At 41.1% G+C, this 14,559-nt stretch overlaps 1 protein-coding gene across 1 annotated transcript in view; it reads left to right on the top strand.

The window, feature by feature from the left end:
- Positions 1–12,832, top strand: part of RRAS2 (RAS related 2) — a 54,145-nt gene extending 41,313 nt beyond the window's left edge. The window contains exons 2-6 of the mRNA XM_081938325.1: positions 5,086–5,173; positions 5,791–5,893; positions 6,424–6,532; positions 7,689–7,807; positions 10,369–12,832. Coding sequence (XP_081794451.1) covers positions 5,086–5,173; positions 5,791–5,893; positions 6,424–6,532; positions 7,689–7,807; positions 10,369–10,456 — 507 coding nt within the window. The 3' untranslated portion in view covers positions 10,457–12,832. The remainder of the gene's footprint in view (positions 1–5,085; positions 5,174–5,790; positions 5,894–6,423; positions 6,533–7,688; positions 7,808–10,368) is intronic.
- The last annotated feature ends 1,727 nt before the right edge of the window (positions 12,833–14,559 follow it).

Here is a 14,559-nt window from a genome sequence, read left to right as displayed (position 1 = left end):
CCATAGTGAGGGGGAGGAGTATCCAGACTGGGTTAACCTTGTCCTCTCATTGATTGGACTGAGTCAGATAAGCTCTTTGGGACACGCCCCTGGTCACCAGGTACTACCCAGTTATCAACTCAGTCCACTCACTGGACGGTTGACCATTCTGGATCTCCAGCAAATTGCACAAAATTAAAGAAAAGAGACTTGGACCCATGAAATTTGCCTCCCAGCACCTCGTTACAGCCTTCTCTCACCAGGAAAGGACTGTCAGAAGCCCTCTGGGACAGCACACTGCCCTGGCCACTGAGTGAGACAGGAGTCACCTATTCCAGTTCACGGTGCCACAAGTTCTGGACTTTCTCCAGGCAGGCCTGGACAGAGGGTTAGCTCCCAACACGATTAGGAGGCAGGTTTCAGCCATCTCATCAATTCTCCTGTGTGACAGGAACCAGAGTTTGACTCACCACCCCATGGTCAGGCAATTCCTCAAGGGGGTTTCCAACCTCAAACCGTCCTGGGACTTGCACAGGGTATTGGACGCTTTGACAGGCACTCCGTTTGAGCCTTTACGAATGGTTTCTCTTAAGTTCCTGACTCTCAAGGTGGCCTTCCTGGTGGCCATCACCTCCGCCAGCCATCCGAGCTGCAAGCGCTGTCCACCAGGGAGGATCTCTGCGTGTTCCATCAAGACAGAGTGGTGTTACGGTTGGACCCATCCTTCATCCCCAAGGTGTGCACCTGCTTCCATCGAGCACAGGAACTGATCTTGCCCAACTTCTGTCCAGATCCTTCTCACCCATTAGAAAAGAAGTGGCACACTCTGGATGTAAGGAGGGCTCTGAGGATCTACCTCAGGAGAACCAGGCCAAGCAGGAAATCCAAAGCCCTGTTTGTCTCCTTCCAGCCGAGGTCTCTGGGAAACAAGGTAATTTCCACCACCATAGGCAGGTGGTTGCGGACCTGTATTGCCACGGCCTACCAATCACACGGCCTGCCGGCCCCAAGTCATATCACAGCTCATTCCACGCGGAGCGCAGCCACTTCCAAGGCCTGGGCCACGCAAGCCTCCTTGGCCGAAATCTGCAGGGCAGCCACGTGGGCTTCCCCCTCTTCCTTCGTAAGGAACTATAAGTTGGACTCTTTTGCCTCAGCAGAGGCCTCATTCAACTGCAGGGTGTTACAGGCTGTCCACAGGGTGGGAGCCATGCCTCACCAGGCAGGAGTTGGGAGGCATGTTGCCTCAGTAGGTCTCCCTCCCTAGGGACGTGTAGGCTTTGGTACGTCCCAGTCTGGATACTCCTTCCCCTCACTATGGAGAAAGGGCGTTGGTACTTATCTGATACACCTCTTCTCATAGTGGGGGAGGAATATCCAGTCCCTCCCTGACAATGTTATGTCGCTAAGCGTTATGTTGGTTGTTTAAAGAAGGTTATGTGGATATTTAAACCAATAAAAGCTAATAACTGGAATAAGAGTCTGGAATGAATGGTGCAACGAGTCGGATAGAGTTCTTCCCTGATAACTGGGTAGTACCTGTGACTAGGGGCGTGTCCCAAAGAGCTTATCTGACTCAGTCCAATCAATGAGAGGACAAGGTTAACCCAGTCTGGATACTCCTCCCCCACTATGAGAAGAGGCGTATCATGTAAGTACCAACGCCCTTTCCCTCTAGAATTTGGAAGCTGTTGCTAAGCAGCATGCTACAGATTGCTTTTTAAAAAACCTAGGTTAAGAATCTGAGGCAGGAAACAGGTTGTCTTTTGAAGTTTTTCTCTTGAAATAACTTGGAGTAGGTTCCTTGAAAATGTGGAATGGAAAATTGTAGGTGGCCATCATACTGGCTTTTATTTGACAAATATTTTAACTTGAATTAAAACAGCTGGGGAAAAGAGTTTAAGCATGCTGAATCTGGGGTTGATTCTGAGTTCAAAACTTTGTGTGGAAATGTTTGCATTTTATAGAGCATTAGTAAATAATAAAGTATATAAACAGTTTAATTGCATACACTTTTATTATTGCAACTAACAAAAAGGGAGTAAGAAACTCTTGAGATATTGCTAAATCTAGAAGGAACACATGATGTGAGGCCTCAGTGACTCACAAAAGCACCCAGAAGTATAGTCCCAGATCCTTGAAAATTTGCCACCAAATTGTAATTTTTAATGAGAAAGAATAGAAAAGTTAACAGTGCATTTTGAAGAAGCAGACCATATTTCACAAAACATTCATGTTTAATGAAAGAATGAAAATTAAAGCTAACCCGTTTTCTGTCCTAATTGTATTTTTCTTTTAGAAATGCAGCAGCCTACTCTTGCTCTTGATCCTAATCTTGCCCTTGCATTCCTGAGGGTATAGCATGTCTAAACATTTCTGCCCATCTGTTTTTTAAGTATAGTCAGTCATGTAAAAAGAAAAATAATATCTATGTATTTTATATTCAGCTGCTATAACATTAATTCAAGTTGTGGGGCATTGTATTCATTTATTCTAATTTATTAAAAATGGAAACACTTCCAGCCCATATCACTGGCTGCAGAATTAAACTGCAGTTTGTTAAAAGAGAGATTGGATTATAGTTTATAACTATTTAATGCAGAATCCAGTTATTTTCTGGAGCGAGGGACAGGAGGCTCCCATGGATGGTATTAACACGCCCAATTGGCCAGGAGACTGGGATGAAACTGAAGCCATGCCTCTGTGCTCCACCCTTTGCTTCCAGTTTCATCTCAGTCTGGCCAAAAAACGAGACCTATTATTTTTCTTCAATCATACGGCTATCCTGTGGATGGAGAAGATCCAGGAACGCATCCCGCCAGAAGATGTGCGGTTCCACCAAGACCTAAACAAGTTATTGGCGGTGGCACAGTTTTCAGCTGATGCCAGATTGAATGCCATGAAGTTCGCTTCCAGGGCAATGGCGTCGTCCTTTACGTCTCGTCACCTTCTTTGGCTCTGGGGTTGGCAAGCCTGAAGCTCCTAACCCTTAAGGTGGTGTTTTTAGTGGCTATCACGTCGGCTGGATGAGTATCAGAGTTGGGAGCACTTTCCTCCAGGGAGGATTTGTGCATATTCCACAGCAATAGGGTTGTGTTGAGGTTAGATCTGGTTTTTATGCCAAAGGTGAATTCCATTTTTTATTGTTCCCAGGAGGTTGTACTTCGGGATTTTTGTCCGGATCTGGTTAGGGAACGTGAACAGCAGTGGCACCAGTTGGATGTCCGATAGGCCCTGCGTATTTATTTGAAGCGGGTGGCCTCCTTCCGGAGATCGGAGGAGCTGTTCTTATCTTTCCAACCTTTGTCGCTGGATAAGAAGGTGACGTCTTCCACCATTAGCCGGTGGATCTGCTTAGCTATTACCCTGGCGTACGAGTCCTAGAAGTTGCCTGTGCCAGCCGGTATTACGGCACATTCGACGAGCGCTGCCACCTCGGCAGCTTGGGCCTCCCAGGCTCCGATAGGCGACATTTGCAGAGTGGGTACATGGACTTCCCCATCGCCGTTTATCCGGCATTACAGATTTGACGCGTTCGCATCGGCTGATGCGGCGTTTGACCACAGAGTGCTACAGCAGGTCATTGCAGATCATTAGTTCCCCGCCCATGGGACTTAGCTTTGGTAGGTCCCATCCACTGGAGCTTCCTGTCCCTCGGTCTGGAAAATGGCAGTTGGTCTTACCTGAACTGCTATTTCCGGGGCTGGGACAGGAGGCTCCAGTTCCTGCCCTAAGGTAGTTAGTCTAGCTGGGGTGGTGGGAGTTCTCCTTTGTGCCTAGTTTTCAGGTTTCGGGGGAGCTCACTTCGATAAAACCGGAAGTAAAGGGTGGAGCACAGAGGCGTGGCTTCAGCTTCATCCCAGTCTCGTGGCCAATTGGGCGTGTTAATACCATCCACTGGAGCCTCCTGTCCCAGCCCCAAAATAGCAGTTCAGGTAAGACCAACTGCCACTCTGTTTGCAATATACTATCTGTATAACTATATGATGTTTGCCCATCATGTTTGAAGAGGACCTTGACATCTAACAGGTTGTGGGCTGTCCACAATGTGTCCGCAGGTGGCTCGTAAGCCTATATGGGCACAAAATGTTCTGCCATACGTCGGGCAGACATGTATGGACACCATTGTTGCAGCATTTGCAGCTCTAGCTTTGCGGAGTGTTTGCTTCTCTTGTGCTATGGATGTTCTTCTGTCCTCAGGTGTCTGGCAGCCTTGGTGGATCAGCGTGCGCCATGTCGGTTGATCTTGTGCCGGGGTTTCCCAGGAGGTGGTGTCAATATCCAGGGACTTGAAGGAGGCTTTCAATGTGTCTTTGTATAGCTTCCTTTGTCCCCCATACGATCGCTTTCCTTGAGGCAGCTCACCTTAGAGGAGCTGTTTGGGGATGCGATGGTCTATCATCCTTGCAACATGGCCTGCCCAGTGTGGCTTTCATCAGCAGGGTGTGAACTGATGGCAGGCAGAGGCTCTGGAGAGGACTGTATAACGATATTACCTTCAATGAAATACACTTCTGAGGCAGCCTATGGCTTGGATAGAAAGTGTATTCTTTTATGGCAGCCATCCCTATATACTGTAACCCCACCCCCAATCTCTCTGTACAAAAAGACACTGCCTTTCTACCCCACAAGGCACTCTGCACAGACTGAACAATTGGGAATCTCAATTTCATAAATGTCTCTAATGGCATTCAGGTGGACACTGGACAGGACATCTCTGTAGGCCTTCCCTTTTAGCCTTGGTGTAGCAGAAAATGTCCTTTGGGTTGTTGGGGAAACTACCTGTTAGATCCATGATCTGTTAACTTCCAGGGTTGGCTCATGTGAAGGATCCAAACGTTGGTAAATGCATCCTTTAGTATAGAATAGAATAGAATATTTATTTCTAAGCCGCACCCTCTCCCGAAGGAGTCTTCTCAATGGCTTTTGATACTCTTGAACACGATATTCTTTTGGATCAGCTCAGTGGATTGGGAACATGAAGGATTGTATTGCAATGATTTTCTTTTCTCCTTCAGGATTAGAGTCATGCCGGTGGATTGATTGATGGTTTCACGATAACTTTGTGTTTTAATGTGCTTCTTTTTTCTTCTTTTTTTTCTGCAGTCGTACTTCGTTACAGATTATGATCCCACAATTGAAGACTCCTACACAAAACAATGTGTAATAGACGAAAGAGCAGCAAGATTAGATAGTAAGTTTTTATTCATGTTGTCCCTGTATAGAATTTGTATTGGGCGTGGAATGTTTATTTAAGGACCGGATCCATTTTCATTATTTGCATTCACTTCTTTAATTGTTCCTCTCTTGAGTTTCTGTAAGCATGTAGAGCTCTACGTCCATGGAAGGAGCAGCATATTAGCCCCATTTCTCCTCTACAATTTTTTTCTATACTTCTTCACATGCAGAACTTAAATCCATGTAACCTTCTACCACCCATGTGTAGAATTATTATAGAACAGTAATATAGGATGGAGAAAACTTCATGTTTGCTTTCCCACAAAGTCATGTTAGAGTTAATTTTTAGAGATTAAATAAACTATGTTTGGTATGTCAGGGAAATATCCCCTTTTGTACCTCCCAACATTTGACTGTTTGAAGTTTCCTCTTTGTTGACTTTCAATATTGCAGTTAATCTGAAGACAAAGTTTAAAAGAAGCATTGGAGTGTGTAACAGAAAGGCATGGGAGGGGACATGTTTAGGTTAAGAGAACATGACCTTAGTTTTAAAAAATAATTTAAACTATAGTTAATGCATGGAGGTTGTAAAGAATGTTTTTTAGGTAGGAAAACTAACCAGTCTTTTTTTAGTTCTAGATACAGCAGGCCAAGAAGAATTTGGAGCTATGCGGGAACAGTATATGAGGACTGGAGAAGGCTTTCTGCTTGTCTTTTCAGTCACAGATAGAGGAAGGTAATGGAAGTTTGTATGAGAGCTATCGTATCTACTGTGGCTAGAATAAACCAACATGGATTACTTAGGAGTATTTGGCCCTGGTTTTCAACACAGTGAATTAATTATTCTGCAAAGATCCATAGAAATGTTTGACTAATTGAGCTCAAACAAGAAAATGGTGGATCTAGTTTTCTTGAGTGTAGCTTTATCAGCCCACAAAAAGATTGTTTCGAGGCAGGACAAGAAGCAATGGAAACTAATCAAGGAGAGAAGCAACCTAGAACTAAGGAGAAATTTCCTAACAGTTAGAACAATTAATCAATGGAACAACTTGCCTCCAGAAGTTGTGAATGCTCCAACAAGGGAAGTTTTAAAGAAGAGATTGGACAACCATTTGTCTGAAATAGTACAGGGTTTCCTGTCAGAGCAAGGGGCTGGACTAAAAGACCTCCAAGGTCCCTTCTGACTCTTATTCTGTTAAGGATTGTGAGATGACGGAACCAATAGCTTGGATAGTTCTTAACAGTTTTTCTTCTTTTATTTCCCAGTTTTGAAGAAATTTATAAATTTCAAAGACAAATTCTTAGAGTAAAAGATCGTGATGAGTTCCCTATGATTCTAGTTGGAAACAAAGCTGACCTGGACAATCAGAGACAGGTAAGATATTTGGTAGGAACAAAATGCCAAAAAGAATGTGATTTTGTTTTTTAAAAAATGCTATTATAGAAAAATATATGGCAATGGGCTCAGTTCTTGACATCTCCAGATAGAATGCTTCCATTTGAAACTCCGAAGAGGTACTTTTTAGGAGGTTAACCTCTTGATGGATTAATTATTTGCCATCAAGTTGGTGTCAACTTTTAGCAACCACATTCTGGCCCAAAATAGATCAGACTGTCTTGCTCTGCAATTAAGACGTTTCATACTTAAATATTTAGATAGGAAGCCATTCTTCCAAATTTATGAAAGCATTTCTACATTAAATCAACTTCTTCTCTGAGCAACTGCCATTTGAATGTTATTCAGGACAATATCTAAGCGATGAGACAATTATCATGACATCATTATTAAAGCATGAGTCTCTTTCCAATTATGTTTCCAGCATTTCCGATACCAACAATTACTCATCGCATTAGAGACTGAGAATTGTTTTTCCTTCGTAGTAGTAATAATAATAACCCTTTCAGAAAATTGATTTATTAGAATATAACTGAAAGAGAAGTTATTTTGAAAGAAATAAGCATATAAAGAGGAATGTGGATGAAAAAGAGTAGAAACTTCCTGTCAGTGAAAGTAGCTGGCATTTATGGGAGATGCCCCTGTTCCCCTTTCCCATTAACAGCCAGCATCATGGATGCTTTGTTGAAGTGATGTCCCAGGTGCCATGACAATATCATGCAAATGCCATATGGTGGATGGTATACAGTACATAACTTGTACATGATGCACATGGCATCACTTGCTCTCCTCTCCCCCTGAATACCATGTCCATTTGTTCGTTAGCATGTCCATTATCACATCACCATGTCCATTATTAACTGGCCACTGATATAGACTGCTGTTATGTCTGAGTGTAGCACTTATATAGCATAATTTCTCATAACAAATTGTCTGTTAGGCTTCATTAGTTATCTTTGCTTAGTATCTTGTGGCTCAAATTAAAAAGCCTTTTAACTGATCAAAAAAATTAATCACAGTTGATGGGAGAAATTACATGCAATTTGTTCTACGGTGAGGACAGAGCACGAATTAGCTACTCTGGTTACCCAAACACATCGATGTTTGCTATTACATACAGCATATCTTTCTTTAGGTAACACAGGAGGAAGGTCAGCAATTAGCACGGCAATTGAAAGTAACCTACATGGAAGCTTCAGCAAAAATCCGGCTCAACGTAGATCAAGCTTTTCACGAACTTGTCCGAGTTATAAGGTAAACCTTGAATTGAAAATGCATAGAACTGCACTTTAACCTTTTTTTTTCTTTTTTTAAAAATAGATTTTCTTCCTTTCTCTTTCCATTTTATTATTTGTGGAGTTTATTTTTTGATTGTTTTATATACAGAGGGCCAAAGTCATAGGTAAAGTTTTCATGTTTTGGGGAAAAAATACGAAACCTACTGTAAAGTGCAGATGAATTATCTTTATTAGCAGAAGGTATGTTATTTCAGGTATAGTAATCTCAACAGTATTAGCTTCTGTGTCTCAGGTAAATAATTTGCCCAGAGTTGCAGGATGCTCTTTTCCTTAGATAATATAATGACTCCATTTCAGTGATATAACTCTTTTTTTCAAATCAGTTTTCAGTTCATTTTTAATCCGTTTCTTAAAAGAGAGTGCTTATTTTTTCTATTCACATGACATTCCTTGGAAAGTTATTTTTGTTCACAAGTCCCAATTTGATAGATGGAACTTTTCTCAAATTTGGAATCTCTTTTCTTTGCCATCCTTGTTTTTTTGATATTAATGTTATCAGTAAAAAGTGCCTGCTGCTAAATACTTTGAATATACCCGAGATGGTTTTTTTATTAATGTTACCATATTTTTTATCATATCCATATTGTTGGCATTACTGAATATATACTTCTGCTAAGATTTTTTTTTAAAATTAAAAGTCTTTGGATATGACATCTCACATAGAAAGTCCAAACTGGGTTACATAAACAATAATATCATTCTAATATCAAGCAGAATAAAAATAAAATGGAGAACCGCCCATTCAGATAGCAGTAGCAGGGGGAGTTAATGGCTAAAAAGGTTTTTAACAGATAAAAGGAATATAGTAGCATGGATTATCTTCTTGCTACTTCCCCCAGCTATTATTTTGTGATGGTCTTAGGATGTTTTTGTGATTGAATAGTGATATCAATCTGGGTCTTCGCAGTCTGACTCCAAAATATTGGAAATCCAATGTCCTGTCCTTTGAAATATGACCACAAAAGTTAAGCCTGGAACATACAAGTTGAGCATGCCAACTAAATATTGGCAGGACACGCTATAGTATAAGAGAGGAAGCTAGAATGGAAACATTCCGGATATTGCTGACAAGACGTGCTGCACAGAATGTGAACAAATATCTAAATGGCCCATCTCAGTTAAACCCATTAGTGTGAAAAAAATCACTTCCATCCACTTTACTTTTATGCGGATGCAAAGTGCTGTAATTAGCCTGGGCAAGGTGGATTCCAGATGGACTTTTGAAAAGCAAGACAGGAAAAAAATGGATTCACTTGAGCTGTGGTGCTGGAGGAGACTCCTATGTACTCCGTAGACAGCAAAGGTGACTAACAAGCAAGTACTGGAATACCTAACATCAGTTATGTCACTGGAAGACAAAATCACGAAACTGTCCCACTTATTTTGGACCATGTCATGCGGGGGAATTCACTGGAGAAAGCAATTAGGTGCAGAAGAGTTAGTGTTAAAAGGAAACTAGTGGTAAAAGGAAACCAGGCCACTGAAGAACATGGACACCATCAAAGCTGACACCAGCCAAAGCATAGAACAATTCAAAGAAGTAGTGCAAGATCGGAAGATGTGGAGGGACCTGGCCCATGGTATCATCAAGATTTGAACATGACTAAATGGATAACATCTTCATCAACAGATTCTTAAAATTAAAGTTCACTCCCATTTTGGGGGGATGGGTGCATGGGAGGAAATCTGGCTGTCAGCCCTTGGGCTGCCATTTGCGTGGCAAGCGGATCTAGCACCACAACATTGCCACAACTGATTACATGCTTAACGCAGCGTCCCAACAGTCGGCTACCCTATGACTCCCATTCTCCCACCGGTTTGTCCTGCCTGCCCCCCTCAGGCTCTGGGTGCTCGGAGCAGCCCTGGGGCCTTTGGTGTCTGCAGCAGCGCAATGGACTTTGGCGCTCCATGTTTAATCCTTTTGCATGAGCCGGCTCTGGTGATGTCATCAGCAGAGCGCCACAGCAGCCCTGTAGCGGATGCATTTCTCGGTTTGCTGGAGATTGCCTGGATGGACCCTGCCCCTCCTCTATCTGGTAGCACCCGCCTGGATAGCCCTCACTCCTCGGCCATCTGTGGGCAGGGTGGCCGTTCCATTTGTTTACAGTCTGTGGGACGCTGGTTCTCTTTGGGTGGGGGTGTAGGTAATGGTTGGCGGCATCGTCACTGGGGGACAGGGAGGGGGTGTGGTTTATGGGTGGATATGGGTGGGGTTGAGAGTATATATTACAATGGTATGGTTAACCAGGTTAGAACTGACTTTGAATATTTGCCTTTGTGCTGTTCGTCACCTGGTGCCGGTTATTGCAAGTTTTGGCAACATTAGAGATAAAGCATTTACAATACCAGCCTGCTTCTCTGTTTGTGTCCTTGACAAACGCTAGAACATAACACTGGCATTGGTCAGTGTGATCCAATCAGAGATAGCTGGAGCAATGCATAAGCTAAGCAGACGTATAGGTGGAACTGTATAGGATTGAAGCCCAAAGTCTTATCTGATTTTTTTTTCTTTCATAGGAAATTTCAAGAACAAGAATGTCCTCCTTCCCCAGAGCCAACGAGGAAGGAGAAGGACAAGAAAGGGTGCCACTGTGTCATCGTCTAAAGATCCTTTAAAACAAGCTATCAACTGCCAGATTAATTCTCCTCACTTTTCTTCCTGTGTGTCTTGATGTTTTGTCTTGCTTTATGTGTGCATGTTGTATAAATGGTCACCAAAATAGCCTTAGTTGGAAAGAATCAGATTGGTCCAGACCTAGAAGACACCTTAGTCATCTCACATCAGAGGTCAATACACTAAGGCTTCTTTTAATACTCCCAAATTCTTTTTCCTTACGTCAAGAAACCTGCACTTTGTGGAGTTTTATTCACAATGGACAAAAAAGTAGTTTTAGGAGTCTATTGAAGTCAAGCTTAAAATGGCTGTATGGGTATTCCTCCCCCCACCCACCCCCAGGGAGATCTTTGTTGATCATACTCAAGAGAGAGAGAGAGAAAGAGTTCTCTAATCAATATGTAGAGTATTTTTTTAAAAAGTAGGTTTGGAGGTTTTTCCCTTTAATTAGATTAGACAACAAAATTCAGCCTGCCTTACAGGAAGCCAATACACTGAATTTCATTGGCAAAGTTTTGCGTTACAGCTCTTGTTTATGCTGTAGTTTTCTCCAGTGCTCAACTGTCTACTGTATTTATTTTATGGCTCCAGTAATAGCTACAGGATTATTAGTATTACATCTTTATGGCCAAATACCTGGGGTCATTATGGACTGGAGCATTTTAGTTTTAAATAATGTTGCATCATGGTTTGGAATAAAATTGTGTCTTCCTTTTGTATTTCCAGATAGGAGATTCCCGAAAAGTTAATCTGTAGCTTTTGTTTTTCATGTAATATAAAAAGAGGATTTTGCTCTTTCCATTGTCAGATGATTAAATGTTTTTTGCTATATACTTTTATACATTATTTTCTTATCAAACTAGTTAACAAGTATTTTTATATGTTTGTAAGCAAATATGCTTTCACAGCATAAGTTGTGTATATGTAAAGATGAGTATTTAATTCTCACAGTATACTTTCAACTGATGGAACTACGTAATGCAAGATTTGTAGAACTGTGGTAGAATCTCTTTCTTGTTCCAGCTTTGCTGAATGATGGCAGGCAAATGTCTTGCCCAATATACAGTAACCATTATCGTATCATGTTTTTCAAAACACCTTCCGTATGCTTCACAAATGACTGACCATTATATAACTATTAAACTGTAAAGTGTTTAACTGAATGTTCAGTTCAGTGGGTGATATCCAACTTTAAAGTATGCTAACTGTGGTTAAGAATTTTGGATTTACTCTGTGGGACTACATACTTAGTGGGATTGATAGTTTGCCATTTTCTGAAATTGTGAACGAGTGCCGTATTGATTATTTCACAAAGTTTGGTTATTTGATTATTCAGTATAGTCTTAAGTAACATTAGACTGATTTTAAGGCGATAATTGACAAGTCCACAATGGAGAGGTGAAAAAGACCTCAGATAACCATTTTCCGGCTGAAATTACTTAAAAAGCAGGCCAACCAGAATGTTCCAAATTCACCTATAATATAAAACAGAGCAGAGTTGCTTTATAATTTAAATTATGTTGTGAGCATAAACTAAACAAGTTATTTAAACAGAACTTGAGCATAAAATATTTTAGAATTACACACACATTCACAGCACAATTGCAGATGGAGGCCATAGTTCTCCTTAATACAGCTTCTGGTACTGTAGTTACGTATTTATAAAATAAATAAAACCTCCACTCTCTGTGACATCAGGGACACGTCCATATAATTTGGGAATAGTATGGAAATGATGTGCCACTGCTGCTTCCTGAGATTTTTAACTTTTCAGACCAAAATCCAACTCTATTACTGTATTTCCTGGTAGTCTTTCCTACAAGGGCTAACCAGATTTGATCCTGCTTAACTTTTTGAAATCAGCTAATGTCAGCCAAGTGAGTACATGTAAGCTGTCATTTACAAAACAAAAGTTACAAAAGTTAAGTGGAGCAAGCAGGATGAATTTAGAAACATTTGCTCTTTTTGTAAGGAGAGCAAACTGTGGCAAAATAAATAAATGAATCAGGAATCTTTTATCTACCAGATTCCTGGTGTTTTGCTCTTTCTTGATGAGTAACTGATTGATGTAAACATTAAAGTGCACAATTATATTGAAATCCCATGTTTGTTTGTTTTTGGCTTTCCTGTACTGATGATTGTCAGTAATAAGTTTTCCCAATGTTGCAAAATCAATTATCTCATTACAGTGATTGTAGAACTTTAAGAAAACATTGTGCAAACTTCATAGACTGCAAAAAAAAATCTGCTTCATGTGATGGTTTAACAATCATGTCTTCTCCTTTCTTTTGTCCCATCCCAAAGCTCTGAGCACCTATCCACAACCAAGTAAATCAGGCCTAATAAATGTGGCTTTATTAGAACATTGCTATGTTGCAAAAATATAAATTTTTTATAAAACTGCATGTGTTGATGATTCTCTGCTGTCTTTGAATATACTTTGAGGAAAGGTTAGGACTCATATCATTTTTCATAGGTATTATCCATTGAATTTTTAAAAAAATCAATTGGGATTTTAATTCCCAGGAAGAAAAGTTCAGAGTTTGGTAAACTTGTCTGAATTGGTGTAGGGTTTCCTGCCTAAGCAGGGGGTTGGACTGGAAGACATTCAAGGTCCCTTCCAACTCCGTTATTTTAAATTCTAAATCCCTTCTTGTTATAGAGGTGATGATTTAATGTATGTTCAAAACACACTGCCCAATCTCCAGCAGGAAGAAGCTGAGAAACTGACATTTTATAATGATCAGTTGAATTCTATGTGAGTCTAGATTTTTTGGATTTCAGCTCAAGAAAAGAAAAGAAAAATCAGAATAGCAAGCTTCATTGAGCGCCTAGTCTTAGACACTAAAAGTGGTACATTCCCTGAATCTTCCTGCCCTTAAATGATTTAAATAACACGCAAACAAAAGCTGGAATGGTAATGGTAATGGGGGAATCAATAATTTCATAAAAGGTGGTCTGAATTGCAAGTGCTTTGTATAAATTATATATATGTACACTTTTAACTCTTGCTCTATTATGCTTGCATACATTTAACTAAAAGTTAATTAGAGAGAGTACTTAAATAACTAGTCAAGCACAGTACACATTAACTCTTTTGTACAACTTTTTTTTTAATGTGGAATGCAGTCAGTTATTGACAACTTCTCCCATTTTGAAAAATCGTGTTTCAGTGGCATTTAACATTCCTTTTAGAAAACTGAAAACCATATGGTGCGTGTGTGAAGTGCACACTCACTGAACTGGTTGTTACACCGGTTGCATCCCACCACAGGACTACATTTCCCAAAATTCTCAGCTGATGTGATTACTGAGAATTTGCGGATTGAGGATTTGCAGCCAGAGATTTTTGCCATCTCTGGCAAAAAGGTATTTGAGGTGCTAACAAGTCTGCTAATGTAATGGGTTTTCTTAAAAAAATATTTTAAACTGTTTAAAAAAAAAACTATAGATACCTGGCTAAAATGTTAGCTGAGAAATTACAGAGTAGATGGCTGGTTTTCTCTTTTGATACATGAGATGCTAGATTCAGTTGTGAATGCCCCAACACTGGAAGTCTTGAAGAAGATGTTGGATAGCCATTTGTCTGAAACGGTATAGGGTTTCCTGCCTAGGCAGGGGTTGGACTAGAAGACCTCCAAGGTACCTTCCAACTCTGCTATTGTATTATCCTGGAGACACTCAGTGGGTACTTCATATTTCCATAAAAATGATTTTTTACTCAATTTGATTCTGTGCTATCAAAATCTCTAATAAAGACCCTGGATTGGGTTAGTGGCTGAATGGGTACAGCATGCTGTATGGGAATATGGCAGTGAGAAGATTGAAGCACAGCCCAGAATTCTAATTTACTTATGACCAGTGGTGGGTTGCAGGCGGTACGCCCCGGTACGGGCGTACCAGAGCCAGCCCGGAGCACCGGATACCGTGCTCCTTACCGGTGTTTAAAGGCTTCTGCGCAGGCGCATGGCGCATACAGTGCCTACACGATGCTCAGCGGAGCAGCTGGAGCATCGCGGAGGTGCTAGGAATCATGCGCGCACTGCGTGCATCCATGAGGATGCCGGCCCCATTCCAACCGTACTGGTTGGAAC

Source organism: Natrix helvetica (genome assembly GCF_964273705.1).
Source record: "Natrix helvetica genome assembly, chromosome: 1".
Classification (NCBI taxonomy): domain Eukaryota; kingdom Metazoa; phylum Chordata; class Lepidosauria; order Squamata; family Natricidae; genus Natrix; species Natrix helvetica.
Note: the sequence above shows the minus strand (reverse complement) of the source record. Positions and strands in the feature narration are given on the sequence as shown.